The sequence below is a fragment of the Xyrauchen texanus genome, chromosome 38 (genome assembly GCF_025860055.1).
Source record: "Xyrauchen texanus isolate HMW12.3.18 chromosome 38, RBS_HiC_50CHRs, whole genome shotgun sequence".
Lineage (NCBI taxonomy): Eukaryota > Metazoa > Chordata > Actinopteri > Cypriniformes > Catostomidae > Xyrauchen > Xyrauchen texanus.
Window position 1 is genome coordinate 29,385,843 of NC_068313.1, and position 18,236 is coordinate 29,404,078.

General features: G+C 43.8%; 1 protein-coding gene across 1 annotated transcript in view; it reads right to left on the bottom strand.

Annotated features, from left to right (window-relative positions):
- Positions 1 to 17,351, bottom strand: part of dgkb (diacylglycerol kinase, beta) — an 80,498-nt gene extending 63,147 nt beyond the window's left edge. The window contains 9 exon segments of the mRNA XM_052109956.1: positions 52 to 144; positions 570 to 679; positions 682 to 702; positions 1,070 to 1,107; positions 1,109 to 1,124; positions 1,510 to 1,628; positions 2,008 to 2,126; positions 12,415 to 12,502; positions 17,281 to 17,351. Of these exon segments, the coding sequence (XP_051965916.1) occupies positions 52 to 144; positions 570 to 679; positions 682 to 702; positions 1,070 to 1,107; positions 1,109 to 1,124; positions 1,510 to 1,628; positions 2,008 to 2,126; positions 12,415 to 12,502; positions 17,281 to 17,351 (675 nt within the window).
- Between the last annotated feature and the right edge of the window lie 885 nt (positions 17,352 to 18,236).

Here is an 18,236-nt window from a genome sequence, read left to right on the forward strand (position 1 = left end):
AAGTTTATGTAACCACATATTCCAAAAATAACATGCGAAAATAAATTTTACAACAGGGCATATTGTGTTAGGAGAGAGTATGTGATCTCTCAGCGATCCACAGTCACATTTGGGTTTAACATGTGACACGCACTTGTTGTGTTGCTGCAGGGAAAAGGGGGACCATCACAACAGATGAGATTACATACAGCTATCATTTACATACAGACTGATGATCATACATATGTTCATGTATATGTGGAATCTGTCATATTGGAAAAAATGTACCCAGCTTCAGCAGTGGAAACATTACAATCTATACACAAATGTAAAAAAATGAAACAGCATAATATATAAAATTACATATACATAATAAATAATCTCTCTCTCTCTCTCTATCTCTCTATTGTGTGCATTGCAATTGTTGTACACTAATAACTCAAGACACTATATACTGAAAATGACAAAACATTAATAATAGCAATAATACTAACATTATAATTAACATTACAATCATTTAAACCCTCCAGTAATAACAGATGGCCCTCATTTTATGCACCCAAAACTGTAATAATCATGTATAATCAGACTTAATTTGAAAAACAAGTTATCTGGCACCAGACGCAGTGAAGGCCTGTTTGAGCCTGGTAACATTTGCTGGTTTTGTGACACTTAGCACACTTGGTTGGACAGTTCTCCAAATCCAGAAATGATGCATAATCTATTTAAAAAAAGGGTTTCATTAACAGAAAATTAAAAAAAATTGTGCTTGTGTGTGTCTGCGTGAATTTGTGAAGAAATAGACACATTTTAATATGTGAAGGGCGATAACATAAATGTCTACAGGTAGATATAACAGTTTCTCAAGAAGACAAGAAAGAAAGAAAGACGTGTAACAGACAAATGAGCAAAAGCTTTGATTAAGACATTGCTGTATTTGGTGTACTCTCTTTAAACCAGGTTAATCTTGTAATTAGCAATGCTGAATTTGTTTCTAATTTCATTAGCTGAAAAGAAGCTCTTGGTCTAAGCTCCATGAAGCAACAGTGATCCAAGCGTGCTGGTGTTTAAATACTACAATTCGACAAACCTCTGTTTTTCTTGGATTTAACATAAGATTTGATGCAGAACGGTGTACTTACAAACTATAAGTCCTTTAATTCACAAAGCAACATGCAATAGTTTTCAGTAATGTACATTGGTTTCAAATAATTTGACATCTACATAGCTGGTATCTTGGCAGTTAAGTTCTAAATAAATGAAATAAAAAAAATATATATTTTTTTGCTTCATGTTTAAAAAACTTTTCAATATTATCCCACCTAAGTTCTTTGAAATAGATTATCTAAAGTTGGGACATTTAATAGAGGCCACACTTCTTTATATTCCATGTAAAAGCATAACATGATCTGTGCCGAGTGTGTCTATTTGTGATAATATCATTTAAATATTTAATAAGACAAAAATAATAAGAAACTGATCTGTTATGTAAGTTAATGTTATAAAATATGTGACATGTGCTGTTCTAACAGAAGCAGCAGAGGCCTTGCTTGACCAGTCCAATCAGCATATTGTGACAAAGGTTACAGTATGCTGGTTTACTAAAGTGCTTTAGTCTCCACACATGCTGTACATCATCTTTTACATTCCGCAAGACAGAGAGAGGATGTGTGAGAGAAAGACTTGACATGCTGCAAAGACTTGACACTGACAAATATAACTACGAGAAAAACAGGGTATTCTGCACATACAGGGTTTTCTAAAACTCCACTGTGGTAGGAAACGGAATACGTTTTAAAAAGCATTTTCATATCTGCATCTTTAACAAACAGTACACCATGCCAATACATTTCTCAGACAACAAGCTATAGCTGACAGAGCTGCAAGATATTTAATATGAGTGTGGGTCTCCATCTAGTGGGCAAATACCACTGAGCTGAATTTCCAATTCTTGGATGGATGGATGGATGGACTGTTGGGCAGACAAATAAATACATATGAAGATATAAAGCACACTCAGTAATCACAGTTTCAAGTCTACGCAGCACCAGCAGAGGTATGGTGGTCAGGCCACCCTGGACCCACTCTTTAAGAGAAATATTCCCATCATGGTCATAGTCAATATGCTGCATCATCTCCTCCAAAATCTATACCCCGCAACCACAAAGCAAAATGTTAATGATTAATTCCAACCAGGGGCGGGGCCAGAATGGTGGCAAAATTAGTCCATAACAACTCTGCCGCAGACAATCCTGCCAAGAGTGCCACTTAGCACCTTTGATTTAAAGGGGTCATGACATGGTTTTTTTTATTGTATTATTATGTTCCCTTAGGTGCAACTATAGTATTAATATATTTTTTTTTAAGAAAAACTTTTAAAATCTAGTGATTTATGACCTTTTCCCACCCTGTTTCTCATCCTCTGATTCAAACAGTCTGTTTTGGGGGCGTTTTCCATTTGAGACTTCAGTGTTAACGCCCACTGTTATGATTGGCTAACGTCAGTGCCTATGCATCAATTATTGACGCCCCCAGCCAGAACAATATGCAAGTAAACTAAGTAAAAACACTGTGATTATTCATAATGAATGAAATTGCGCTTTAAAAAGTAGTTTAAAGTTTAAAATAGATTAGGCCTACTTACAGTTTGCGTCGTCGTTGTTCCCAGAATAGTCGGCACGGACTTATCTTTGAGCAACAGTTTTCTGGCAAAGAAAGCATCATATTGAGATTTGTTCTCAAAACAGTCATCCTTAAAATGTACAGAACAAACGCTTAAGTTAACACTGCCGTGACTGGAGCGTCCACAAAAAATAAACTGCATCCATTTTTCCCTGACGTCTGGATCTTTCGGCAGTTTATTCAGAGGTTTTGTTTGACCACAGCCAGGAACAGCACATCTGTGTGGCATCGTAATTTTCCTGTGCACAAGTAGTCTCTGTCAGAGCTCGCTGTCCATCGACTGAACACTTGTGAGGCGCACGGCGATACAAAATGAGCGTAGCTGTCTTGCGCTTAAAGCGTAGTTATCTTGTGCTGGAGGCGGTCATATGCAAACGCTGTTACGTCACTTCTAACCGATACGTCACTTCTAACCATGAATCCAGAACGAGCTGTATTTTGAGCTTGATTAAATAAATGATTCGTTTAGAATGGGGAGGACGTCTTAAAATATTAAACTTGCAGGACGTTTTAATGATACAAAGACCTCTTATATACCAAAAGATCAAGGCAAATTTGGTTTCTCATGTCATGACCCCTTTAAAGAATGCCTACAATACAGCACTACATCACTAGGTTTGCTGTTGTTGTAACAATGCAAATATGAACTATAGACACATATGGGGCTTTTCCACTGCATGGTACAACACGACTCAGCTCGACTCTGCTCGCTTTTTGGGGGTTTTCCACTGTGGAAAGTACTTTGTACTTTTTTAGTACCACCTCGGTGGAGGTTCCAAGCAAGCCAATACTAAATGTGACATAAAAATCCTGCAGATCACTGATTGATCAGGGAGAATCGTCACTACCTGCATCGCTGGATTTCCGACACGCGACATCAACCCGCTAGTTTTAAAGTTAGCAACTGCGAAAACGGTATCATTTGTTAAAGTGAATTTCGAATTGTAAAAAATGTAATGGCTGTGCATAAAACCAAGCTGTGGTCTATAAACGAAGCGCAGACGGTCTACTCGTTAACGATGAGCAAAACGAAAAAGTCTCTCAGGAAGTGTCTCAGCTGTTGGCTGCACACGGCTACCACCAGACAAAAGTGTAGGGAAAAGTAAAAAAAAGTGACTACAGAACCATCAAGGAAGAGTGGAAGTAGTTCGACCAAATGGACGCCATCTCAACCGGTGATCAATGGGAGGGAGAGTGCCCTGGTCTCAGCCATGATGGAGGATGGTACGTTTTGTTACGTTAACTCTATAATCTGCTTGAAAGCTTCACTTTATTTAGTTGACCAGCTACTGGAAGCTTGCTTCTAAAACAACCAAGCCAATTTAACGGTTTCACTTGTGTAAAATCACCATGCAACAACTGCTTTATGCAGCACAATGAGCTAGTAGTTAACAGCTAGCGGTCATGTTATTGTTTATGGTGTCACGGCAGTAGAGGCGGTGCAACTATGATGATCATCCTATAATCCAATCCACGTTGAGGGGCAGTAAACTGCAGTGGAAATGCAAGCTCAGAAAAGTAATGCGAGTACAGTTGAGGCGAGCAACTAACAATGTTTTCTTGTTACTTTACCTGATGAACAATTGATTGTATATTTTGCAGTCTTGTGATGCCATTAGAAATAATACTATTTCTAACTTAAAACTCCAGGGTGAAGAATGAAGCAAGACATAAGCCTATAATTTTTTATAATAAACAGTATGGAGTTATCACAGTAACAATGATTTCTTTTGCCAGTTTTTGCTAATGATTAACCACAATAAGACTTTTTATATAAGAAAGCTTAATTCATCTAAAACCCCAAGTTAAACCATCAAAATACAGTATTTGATGTCAATGCAATAAGCATATAACTGGATACTAAGTAACAGACATGGGGACTTGTGACTTGGTGACTTGGACTCGAGTCGACTCGAGTCGCTATTTTTATGACTTGAGACTTGACTTGACAAAAAATAAAATACTTGAGACTTGACTCGGACTTGGAAGTTAAAGACTCGGGACTTGACTTGACTTGAGACACAAAGACTTGAATGAGTGTTAATCACATCATGTTTTCAGTTTGAATATAAAATATATAAATTATTTAAAAAAATAAAATTGATCCAGCTGGAGCGCAGGCTGAGAATAGTTTTGTCATGACTGGATCACGACACTGTAGGCTATCATCAGCCATGCCCTCTCGTACCTTACACACCACGCCCACTTAGATCAGATAACACATCAACATGTCAGCCGGAGGGGTAACGTTACCGAGGGTCATCGCTTTCGGCTTCAAAAATTATTATCAAGATGGCAAAAGACGAACAGCGCTTTGCAAGACATGCAAAGTTAAGATCGTGGACAGCCAGGCGACAACCTCCAATTTCGATCCGCCATTTGAAGAGCCATTCTGCCCAGTAAGTGCTTGTCAATTTGTTAATTTTATCTGGTTAGTTGGTAGTTAGCTAATGTAATAATAGCAGGGTTCCCACGGGTCCTTGAAATCCTTGAAAGTTTGTGAATCTGAAAAATAAAATTCAAGGCCCTGGAAAGTTCTTGAAAATAAACATACATAGATACAGGTCCTTGAAAGTGCTTGAATTTATTTTGTGCAAGAAGTTTTCTGGAAAAAAAATCTGTCCATTAATTTTTTATTTCGCCAACACTTCGTGGCTTATGCTGCATACTAGCCTGCTTGATTTACGTTAGTTACGCGCATTTACGTTAAGTGTTTCCCGCGCGAGGTACTTTGTTTTGTACGTTGCCATGACGTTCACGCGCGCTGGTACCTCAACGTTTCCCACTCACAGACATTGCAAAAATAGGCTTATGGATCTGTGTGAGTGAGTGAGTGAGTGAGTGTGGGTGTGGGTGTGGGAGTGTGAGAGCGCGAGAGTGAGTGTGTGTGTGTGAGCGCGAGAGTGAGTGAGTGAGTGAGTGAGTGAGTGTGGGTGTGGGGGAGAGAGAGTGTGTGTGTGAGAGAGAGTGCGTGTTAGAGAGAGTGTGTGAGAGAGAGAGTGTGTGTGAGAGAGAGAGGAGAAATGTAACAAAGTTTAATGTACGTAACTGTGTTTGAGAGAGTCTGTTGGATGTTAAGCTGTTATTTGTTTTATGGACTCAATGTTGAAAATTTAAAACATTTCAAACACTGTTGGCAGAAGTGAAAAATAAATAATTTTATGAAGTTACAATTTTGTTTGATTCCATGATGTATTTTACTGAACATGAGTATTGTAATTTACTGACAGTTACTTATATCTTGTCTTTTCACTTTATTATGATCAGATTCTGCAGGTAAAATTACAATAATAAGGTGACTTGACTTGGACTTGACTTGACATAGCCTGTGACTTGACTTGGACTTGACTTGACATAGCCTGTGACTTGACTTGACTTGCCCAAGAAAAAAATACTTGGGACTTACTTGAGACTTGAAGGTTAAGACTTGAGACTTACTTGAGACTTGCACATGTGTGACTTGGTCCCATCTCTGCTAAGTAATATTGTTTTAAATAAAGAGAATCTTCCAAGTCAGAGTGCAATCTCAACTCTTTTATAAGGCATCCTAAAAAAGGTGTCGCCATGAAAACCAACAACTAAGCCAAGGACAGATTCTCTCAAGAAGACAATTCAATCAATTATTACAATTTAATAAAAACTAGTCTATTGTTGTGCATATGTATTATTTTTGGCATCAACAGCATTTCACAAGCAAGCATTTTTGCATTGTATGAGCAAGACAACAGCTCATGCAGAGGTTATCAATAATTGCTACAGTTCAACATCAGGAATAGTTTCTGCCTTTTGATACAGGGCTCTCAGATGATCAACCTAGAATTGCAATGATAAAGTGATAAAAAACAAAAAATGCGACAAAGGAAATATGCTAAACTTGTCAGTAGATGGCAGCACAGCCTAATGTTCTTATATTAGTGTGGAAACCAAGAATGCAAATTCTTTCATCATTTACTCACCTTCATCCTATCCAAGATGTGTATGACTGACTTTCTTCTGCTAAATAAATAAAGCTCGATTACACCTCCTAGTGCTTAACCGCCAAGGAGACTGCTGTCAAGATTTATTGAGAAAAAGGTGTTACATCTGGTCTGTTCTCACCCAAAACCAATTGTATCCCTTCAGAAGACATTGTATAACCCACTGGAGTCTAATGGATTAATTTTATGCTGCCTTTGTGATATTTGGACATTCAGAGTTCTGGCCACCATTCACATGCATTATATGGACCATCCCAGAGTGTCATGCACATCTGGGATGGCATGAGGGTGAGTAAATGATGATGTAATTAAAATTTTTGGGTGAACAATCCCTTTAATATTTAAGATTTTCATGGCTGTATAATAATCATCATTGACATTGAGAATTGACAATATTCACATTAGTGGTTTAAATGCCCAAAACCACCTTAGAGCTCTTAACTTCAGGTTGCTCTTCCACATCAGAGAAATCATGTAACCTCCGTTCCCCGATGGAGGGAACGAGACGTTGTGTCAGAGAAGCGACACTAGGTGTCTCTCTTGAGCGCCGATATTCACCTCTGAACTATGAAAAAAGGCCAATGAGAGTTGGCAACCAGTATTTGCATGTCCCGCCCCCGGACATACGGGTATTTAAGCAGCGCAAATACGGGAGTTCATTCAGGATTTTTCTGAGGAGCCGGAAATGGTCCGGCCACAACAGGGGCTCGGCTCAGCGACATGGCAGGGGAGACACAACGTCTCGTTCCCTCCATCAGGGAACGGAGGTTACATACGTAACCTAGACGTTCCCCTTCTGTCGCTCTCTCCACGTTGTGTCAGAGAAGCGACACTAGGGGTCCACTTAAAAAGAGCCATGCGCTGAGCCGTGTACGTGATCCGCTGATACAGGAGCGAGCAGGTATTCCTACGTGCAGAACAACCAACTGTATCAGGCTGCACGTACCCTTCCCCAATGCCCCATTTAAGCCATCAGGATATCGTTACCCTGGAGGGGGGAACAAGGTGACGGCCGCCAACATGGGAACGTGTTTTCTCTCTATGTTTCTCGCATAGAGCAACTACGGCCGGGGCCCTTACGCGCATTGAGGGAAGGGGGTCTTAGCCCTTATTAGGGCGGAGAAGACCCTGCGGAGGCCACACCCACCCAGGAGGGGAGGCAAATTTTGAGTGGCAAATACATCGCATGGCCTATACTTAGGTCTTATGCGGAACAGTAGTGCGGTGGTAGATCCAGCCTCGCAGAGGGGGGAAGCATACAGCACGGCACCCGAGGCAGCTGTAACTGCCTAAGGAAAACACGGAGTCAACTCTCGTGAGGGGACAGAACCATGGTTTTACACACAGGGGGAGTCCGAACAGGAGGCCTTACCTGTGGGGCACCTATACCAGTACAGGGTAGCTAGTGGTACCCGCAGTGGTTTGGGTCGGCGAGTTCCTCCGCAGAACTGTGACCCACGAGGGCTTGGGAGGAGTCAACCAGTGTCCCAAACCTGGGATCTCCTGGGAAAGAAGGCGCACTGTTTCCCCTGGTTAGGGGGAAGGGTGCTGGGTGCAAGCGATTCACCCGGTCAGATCGTGGACGTGCCACCAAGTTCTACGGGCTCGGTACCTGAGAGAACATGGGACGATACTGACTCAACTCGGAGATTGTAGAATCTCGCAAATGTGTTAGGTGTTGCCCAGCCCGCTGCTCTACAAATGTCTGCTAGGGCAATGCCCCTAGCCAGTGCCCACGAGGACGCAACACTCCTGGTGGAGTGGGCTTGGACCCGCAAAGGGGGGGGGCACGGCCTGGGTGTGATGAGCCAGGGAAATGGCGTCGACAACCCAGTGGGCGAGTCTCTGCTTGGAGACAGCATTCCCTTTCTGCTGTCCCTCAAAGCAGACGAAGAGCTGCTCAGAGCGTCTGGTGCTTTGTGTGCGGTCCAGGTAAATATGTAAGGCACGTACTGGACACAGCAGTGAAAGGGCTGGGTCTGCCTCCTCCCGGGGCAGCGCTTGCAGGTTCACCACCTGATCCCTGAAGGGTGTGGTAGGAACCTTGGGCACGTAGCCCGGTCGCGGTCTTAGGATCACGAAAGTGTCCGCCGGACCGAACTCCAGGCAAGAGTCGCTAACAGAAAACGCATGCAGGTCCCCGACCCTCTTGATGGAAGCGAGCGCGATCAGCAGGGCGGTCTTGAGAGAGAGGGCCCTGAGTCCAACTGAGTCAAGCGGCTCGAAGGGGGGTCTCCGGAGTCCCATAAGGACGACCGAGAGATCCCAGGAGGGAAACAGGTTAGGCCGGAAGGGAGTCATCCTCCGGGCACCTTTTAGGAACCTGACGATTAAGTCGTGCTTACCAAGAGACTTGCCGTCTACCATGTCGTGGTGGGCCGCGATAGCTGCAACATACACCTTGAGGGTCGAGGGGGACAGCCTCCTCTCCAGCCTCTCCTGAAGAAACACAAGCACTGACCTAACTGCGCACTTCTGCGGGTCTTCGGCTCGGGAAGAACACCAGTCCGCGAACAGACGCCACTTCAGGGCGTAAAGATGCCTGGTCGAAGGGGCTCTGGCTTGGTTAATAGTGTCTATGACGGCCGAAGGTAGGCGGCTAGATCCTCCGCGTCCGTCCAGGGACCAGGCGTGGAGATTCCAGAGGTCTGGATGCGGATGCCAGAGTGTGCCCCGTCCCTGAGAAAGAAGGTCCTTCCTCAGGGGAATTCGCCAGGGAGGGGCTGTCATGAGGAGCGTGAGATCTGAAAACCACGTCCGGTTGGGCCAGTAGGGGGCCACCAGAGTGACTTGCTCCTTGTCCTCCCTGACCTTGCATAGCACCTGTGCAAGAAGGCTCACTGGGGGAAAAGCGTACTCGCGCAGCCCCATGGGCCAGCTGTGCGCCAGAGTATCTGTCCCAAGGGGAGCCTCTGTGAGGGCATACCAGAGCGGACAGTGGGAGGTTTCCTGGGAGGCAAACAGGTCTACCTGGGCCTTGCCGAACCTGTTCCAAATCAGCTGGACCGATTGGGGTGGAGCCTCCACTCTCCGCCGGGCAAGTTTTGCCTTGACAGCGGCGTCCGCTATCACATTGAGGTTGCCGGGGATGTGAGTGGCGTGCAGTGACTCCAGTCGCTGCTGACTCCAAAGGAGGAGACGACGGGCGAGCTGTGACATGTGGAGGGAGCGTACTCCGCCTTGGCGGTTTATGTAGGCCACCACCGTGGTGCTGTCTGTCCTGACTAGGACATGCTTGCCACGAATCAATGGAAGAAATTTCTTCAGGGCAAGAAAAACGGCCAGCAGCTCTAGGCAGTTGATGTGCCAGCGCAACGGGCCTCGGTTCCACCGGCCTGCGGCTGCGCGCCCGTTGCACATGGCATCGCAGCGGTGCGGAACAGGTAACGCGGCGTCGGGAGGCGCTGTGGCATCCCGAGGCTCTGGTGCTGAGAATAAACTCAAAGCACTTACCTTGTTCCGCGCACCTGGCAGGGGGCGGGTTCGTGACTGAGGAGGAGGTCTGATGCTGGCGTCCTCTGGACTCGTCTGAACCGGCCGGCCAGGGAACAGCCGTGGGGCTGAGGCCTGAAAGCAAAGTGCTGTGAGAACGGCATTTTCGGGCCATGTGACCCAGAGGTAAAGGAAATAGCTCTTTTATTGAGAATTTGGGTACCGCAACCCCCGTCAGGAAATGAAAAAAACAAAAGATTCTCCTCCTGGCCCTCCACCGGGGGGCGGAGTGGTCTTACCACCTCCAGAGCTAACTTCTCGTCCTCTGGGTCCGCTGTCTCAGGGACGCTTGGGAGCCTTCCGGGTCCTCAAAGGGGTCTGTGAGGCAGGGGGCGTACGCTTCCTGCGGTCTGCTCGACGGCGGGGCTGAGAGCTGGGCCCAGGTTGGGGCGGAGCAGAAGGTCTTCTGGCCGCGGGAGGACGCCCTCGGCGAGCAGGTGGGGCCTGGGCCGTGGCGGCAAGCTTGCGGCGCGGCATGATGTGCGAAATGGCCTCCATCTGCTTCTTCACCAGGGAGAACTCCTGGGCAAAGTCCTCAACGGTGTCACCGAAGAGGCCGAACTGGGAGACAGGGGCCTTGAGGAAGCGAGTCTTGTCAGCTTCATGCATCTCAACCAAGTCCAGCCATTGCTGACGTTCCTGGACCACCAGAGTGGCCATCGCCTGCCCGAGTGCCTGCGCTGTGACCTTCATGTGACTCAGGGCGAGGTTGGTTGCTGAGCGCAGTTCCTGCAGCGTGTCGGGATCAGGGCCACCCCCGTGCATGTTGCGAAGTGCCTTGGCTTGGTGGACCTGCAGGAGAGCCATGGCATGCAGGGTGGAAGCGGCACATCCGGTAGCGCTGTAGGCCTTCGCGGTGAGCGAGGATGTTGCTCTACAGGACCGGGAAGGGAGTACAGGGCGGCCCCGCCAGGTGGTAGTGCTTCCGGGACATAAGTGGAGCGCAACAGCTCTATCCACCTGGGGGATCTCCGTGTACCCGTGGCGTGCTCCGCCGTCGAGGGTGGCGAGGGCGGATGAGCAGGTGGCGGTGCGACGAGTGGAGAGGGGTGCTCTCCACGAAGACGTCAGCTCGTCATGCACCTCCGGGAAGAAAGGAACCGGGGGGGTGAGTCTGTGAGCGGCGCTCCACGCCCAAGAACCAACTGTCCAGCCGTGATGGCTGTGGGGAGGATGGAGGGTCCCAATCCAGGCCCACGCTGTTGGCTGCCCGGGAAAGCATATCGGACATCTGTGCGTCGGCCTCCTTCTGGGCGTGCAAGCCCAAAGGCGGCAGCCCAGAGGAGCCCTCAGCATCAGAGCCCACGCCCTCCGATGTCGCGGCGAACTCATCTGCTTCCATCGCAAGAAGGTAGGCAGACTGGCTGTGAGGCGAGTCACCGCCACCTCGAGCGGGGACGGGAATCAACGAGCGTGCCGGGGTGCGGGTGGTCCGAGGGGGCGTACCTGGCGGAGCTGCACCCGCTGCCATCCCCGAATCGCCTCCATCACCAGCCGCATCGTCCTCAATCCTGTGGGAAGAAGGAGCGACGCGGGGGGCGGCTGGAGTGACTTGCTTACGGTTGCACATAACTTTTAATCAGAAGGTCACTGGTTCTATCCCCAAAGCCACCACCATAGCATCCTTGAGCAAGGCACTCAACTCCAGGTTGCTCTGGGGGGATTGTCCCTGTAAGTCGCTTTGGATAAAAGCATCTGCCAAATGCATAAATGTAAATGTATTTGTGAAAGTATACATTTTTTAATGGAATTACTGTGAATATGGAATACACAATATATCTTCTCTGAGTTTGTATGGGCATACAGTGTGTAGCCAACCTCAGTGTACAGTAAATACACAGTATAAAGATAAATATCCTGATAGATATATAGTATAACAATGAATTCACCTGGAAGGCATCCATGGAGAGCTTGAAGACCTCAAAGTCAATGTCCTGCTGATAACAGTGTTCCCATTGTTACTCCCATTATACTTAATACTCCTAGTAACAGTTTAATCCGGCTGTAAAACTGAAAAAAGGACCATACTGAGGATTTCCGGCTTCTACGAAGCATAAATTACAAGTAATTGATAAATTCAATAAATGGACACCAAACAGTCATGTAAACCACAAAGATTTCATTACCAAATACTCATCAAATGGGACTAATTTCAGTTTATTTCATCTCATCATAACATAGTCAAGTATAGCATTTTTTGCTTACCATGCTCAAAGTAATATAGTGTGCTTGACAACATTTATGTGATATATATAATCAGATACAGCATAAAGAGCTACTGTACCACTTCAGTGTTATACTTGGCCATAATCCTATCTCCATGAAATTCTTGAAGAACATCTTGTATTTTCTTAGTTGTGTCTATTGTAGAGCTATAACACAAAAGGAAAACCGGTGAATCATGGTGAAAACAATTTAGAATGCAATACCTATCAGAGGTTAAGTTCAGACTTTAGAAGAATGGCTTAAAAATTGCATAATACTATTCTATTTTACTATTTATTACTGTTATTGCATACTGTGCAGTCTTTCAGGTTCCTGGGCTCTACCATCTCTCAGGACCTGAAGTGGGATACCCACATAGTCTCCATTGTGAAGAAATCCCAGCAGAGGTTGTACTTTCTTCACCAGCTGAGGAAGTTCAACCAGCCACTGGAGCTGCTGATTCAGTTCTACTCGGCCGTCATTTAGTCTGTCCTGTGTACATCTATAACTGTCTTGTTTGGTTCAGCCACAAAATCAGACAGAAGGAAACTACAACAGTCAGGACAGCTGACAGGATTATTGGTGCACACCCTCAAAGACCTTTACATCTCCAGAGTGAAAAAGAAAAGTGTAGGTGGAATCACTCTGGACCCCACACACCCTGCCCACTCCCTTTTTTAACTGTTGCCCTCTGACCAGCGCTACAGAGCACTCAGCGCTAGGACATCCAGGGACAAGAACAGTTTACCCTCAGGCCATTTACCACATGAACAATTAAACTGCCTTCAGGACTCCCATAGTGCAATAATGTATAAACATGTCATGTACATTTAAATTCACTCATATTTAATTAAATAACTGAACATACTCCTTGCACATATATTACCACTTGCACATTCACCATTCTATGTTATACTATTTATTCTCTTACCTTGTTTTATATTCTCTCACTGTAGTGTTCTGTGCACTTGCTTGCTTGATTCTCCTATCACCAGGAGTGTACATGAGCACACTAGGCAATAAAGCTCTTTCTGATTCGAATAGCTAATATTCAATTCTGAACAAAATAATTTAAACAGACCTCAAGTTCTGTAAATGGATGTTCTCAATAGATACAAATTTTGAACAAACCAAATGCTACTCAAACCAAACTTTAAACAAATATCTTAAAACGTATCTTATTCCACTTTTTAAAATGGCAGTTTCTATTTGAGATTGTCTATTTGAGATCAAATTATCTTTATCAAGCCTGAAGATGGTAGAACAGTTCAAACAGAAAAATCTAGCAGACATTCTGCTCCAGAAAGATTCACACAATAAAATGATCCAAAATGTAATACTGTGTGCACTACCCAGTCAGAATGTGAGAGATGGCCTAGCCCAACACAGAAAAAGGGTCGGTGAGTATCAATAATTCAATATGCTCAGTTAATTAATGCAGACAATCTCTGTTCTCTGCACTGACAGGCATGTAGATCACCACTTATATTAATAATGCGATGCCTGGTTAAACAGTGCGTTTCATTTATTCTGTTAAATTAAGTAAATGATTTACGTACACATTTCAAACAGGTTCAAATAATCACACAGGACAAGACAACTTTAAATCTGTGTTTACCAAAAAAATTAAGTATATGCACATTGCACAAGGGTGCACACTTTGCTACTACCTGCTAAGCCATTTTAGACAAGTCCAACTCAACTGTGAAGTGATGAACAAGACCACTGCAGCATGCAATCGAGCAAAATGGGAGATAGTAGCTTGGCTCCACTTTTATACTTTGTTGTTCTCCAACAGGAAATTGGCCCATACCATTTTAGTCAGACAGGAGGGACCCTAATTCACAGGTTCATAACTTTTTGCAGTAGTTTTAATGATTAAGTTGCATATTAGTGTGGTTATTATTAGAGTTGCATGTTTAATTAAATGGGTATTATTTGGGGGTTTGTTTTGTTTTGGTTTGTTGCATACTAACCTTCCTTAGATTCTTTTTTATTAATGGGTGAAACAAAGCTTTCCGAATCTTCGAATTAATTGAATCAATTGCTTCGCAAAAAGACGAATCTCTCAAAACACCATATGCTAAGGACTTCTGCTGGTCGCAGCCATGTAAAAGAGTCAAGAGCCGCTATACATGTACTAACTGCTACATATTTTTTTCATTTAAGACAAGCTACAAAACCCTGGAATTCATTAATTTTTTGGATAGGATTTAAATACTATATATATATATATATATATATATATATAAGCAATATCACACAAGCAAGATATGGCCCTATATCAGCACTGCTGTGATTCAGCCGCAGGCACGAGGCCATAGGTAATCACAGCAGTGCTGATTTAGGGCCATATGACATGATTGCGTGTGTGATTTTGCTTATACACAACAGTTCAATGAACAAGTACATTTAAAAAAATTTGGTAAAACTGAGTACAGTCATAAAAACACATTTGTGCATGGAACTACATTATAGACTAACCAATCAGAATCTGCCTTTGCTGGATCAAACCAAATGATGCGTCAAAGTTATTGGATAAACAAGGATGGATGGATGGATGTGTGTGTGTGTGTGTGTGTGAGAGAGAGAGAGAGAGAGAGAGAGAGCGAGAGAGAGAGACGGAGCGTGTGCTCCTGTTGCCACACCCAAGCAGAGATGCTGTCAGCTTTCGTAAGATCAGCTTTCTCAGTGGTAAAATTGCCGTCCACGCAGGGGTATTCCTCTTGATTTCACAGTAGCCGGTGCGCAAGGGTCATTCCCTATAGAAACCGCAATGTCCTTCGCCATTTTAAACAGTATGTAACCAATGGCTAACATATGTAATGTAAAACAAAATAAGATGTAAAAAGAGACACATAGCCTACATTAGCTCTTAACACATATGCACTGCCCTTACACTTAAGTTTAGATGATGAACACAAGCGGAGTGATACACAGTGAAGGATCCGGGTGCTGATGGTGTCAGACCATCAGGGCTCATGGAATGTCTCTCATCCAATCAGATCGGAACTAACTTTTGTATATATATATATATATATATATATATATGGCTGCAAAGTAGGCTAAATGAATAAATGTAGGCCAAAATATTTTTTGAGTATATGTCTACCCTATGTTCTCACAATCTTGGAAAAAATAACATGAAAAAAATAGTTCCATTATACTGTATATGCATATTTAAATATAAGAGATTCTCTTGTTGATAGTATATTTGTAATCATTGCGGGATGGGATGCAGTCAAAAAGTGTTTGTTTTTGTGCGTGTGTGTGTGTGTGTGTGTGTGTGTGTGTGTAGCTCCAACATGACTAATGGTATATTTTAGCTTAATTTGACATATAACGAAAACAATCAATCAGATGGAATTCACCATCAGAGAAATCAACATTCATGACACATACACAATGTGTATCCATGACACATACACAAACAGTGATAAATGGTTCAATTTTCATTCTGTGAACTTGACGCCTGTCAGTGTTACATGTCTCCATGAGGATATTTAGTGGGTGGAAGTGTAACCTGTGAATGATAAATTGAAATCTTGAATGAATAATGGGTTGGATGGATTCTCGTAATCAGGGAGGAAATACGATGAAAATCTGATTTTCATTAACATTTTCTCTTCCATTTTTTGTTTCATCTTAATAGTAGTCCCTCACTATAGTCCCTCACTTTGATTGCATCTTTTTTCCATACAATGAAAGTGATGGCTAAGTGACTTTATTTCTGATATGTACGAGATATAAACTCCCAGTTGCGAGAAAATAGTCGTAATTGCTTTAAATTACAACAGAATTTTCATTTCAGTTTTTGTTCAACTGTTACCATAAATGAATTGATTTGCAATAGTATCTGCAGAGCATGTCATGCAACAGCACTGGAATATAGCAATGCAAATACAGTCAAGAGCTCTTTGGTGGGATATATTTGGTCATTTTGCAGGCAGTGGCTCTAGGACACAATACTGGAAGGCTATGCTGCAAGGTGTTGTGCCATGACAGTCTCATGTGGGCTTGATGAGTTTAGGGGGTCATTCTCCAAAGGTTAATTCAATTAATGATTGATGTTCTATCAGGTATTTAGCTAAACAGATATAATAATATCCACACTGATGTAGTAAAAAAAATATTTTGGTTCACTCACTTGTCTTGATATTGGGACACTTGCAAACAACCACAAAGAAAGAACTAAAAAAGTCGATGTATCAGGATTTATGGATTCTTTTTAGTCTATGGGTGAATCTCACGAAAACATGTGGGTATGTCTTTTCACCCCAAAATAATAATAATAATAACAATAATAAAGATTGCACTGGTAACTTTGTTATGCATTTACAATGAATGGAGACTGGAGCTTTCACACTTCAAAAAGGATGCAAAAGCACCATAAAAGTATCATAAAAGTAGACTCGATGCACTATTTTTCAAGTGTTCTTATCTCCATCAATAGCTTTGTTTTAGGAACAGATTTAATTATAAAAGAGCAACAGAACTTTATTCAAAATATCTCCTTTTGTGATCCATGGAAGAAAGTCATATGGGATTGGAATGACAAAAGTGTGAGTAAATATTAACATAGCTTTACTTTTTGGGTGAACTATTCTTTTAAATAAATAGATGTTTGGATCAAGCTCTAAATTACTTGTAAAGTGGAAAGTGCCCTTTTATGTCACACAGCGAGTCGGGGAAGTCGATTATGAGGTCATGTGAACAGATAGAGGTGGAGCACATCAGATTTACCACCTCAACATTTTAAAACTATGGAGGGAGGCAGTTCTCTTGACTTTGGTGATTGTGTTCCCAGAGAGGGAGGAGCTCAGTCAGGAGGTGAATTTAAAAATCACAGATCGAGTCACCCGGGTTCCCTGTGGAGACCACCTCTCACCGTCGCAAATCGAGGAGGTTGCCAGGTTGCAAGGAGAATTATCTGATGTGTTCTTGCCTCTTCCCGGGCATATGAATCTCATACAGCACCATATCGAAACGACCCCAGGGGTAGTGGTACGCAGTCATCCCTACCATTTACCCGAACACAAAAAAGGTGATGTGGGAGAAATTGAGGGCTATGCTTGAAATGGGTGTAATAGAAGAATCCCACAGTAATTAGGCCAGTGATGCATCAGTCCGGTTTTTTGTGGATTATAGAAAAGTGAACATTGTGTCTAAATGCAGATCCAGCATCTGAGGGCTGTCCTGAGGTTGCTGAGGCGGAACACACGGCAAATCCAAAGAAGTGTGCAATTGGGTGGGTGGGAAGTACTGTATCTGGGCTTTTATCAGAGGTTTGTGCCTAATTATTCGGAGGTCACCAGCCCTCTGACTAATCTCACTAAAAGGGTGTGCCAGACCCAGTTCAGGATGGAGCCGTGTCAACAGATTTTCTTACAAGTAAAAGCCGTACTCTGTGGCATTCCACTGTTACATTCCCCTGACTTCTCTCTCCCTTTTGTACTACAGACAGATGCATTGGACGGGGGGTTGGGGGTTGGGGGTTGTGTTGTCCGAGTTAGTGGAGGGTGAGAAGCCCACCATGCTGTACATTAGCCAAAAGCTCTCGTTAAGAGATACTAGATACACCACGATAGAAAAGGAGTGTCTGGCCATAGAGTGGGTAATCCTCACTCTCCGCTACTACCTGCTTGGGAAGGCCTTCACCCTCTGTTCAAAACATTTCCACTCCGATGGCTCCACCGCATGAAGGATACTAATGTGTGGATCAATCATTGATATCTGGCACTTCAGCCATTTAAATTCGAGGTGGTCCACAGGCAGGGGGTGCAGATGGCTGTGGCTGATTTCTTCTCACGGATCGAGGGGGTAGATGACAGACCAGACAGTTCCCCGGCCTGAGTCGGATGGTGGGAGTATGTGGAGACGGAGGTGTGACTGAGCGCCATG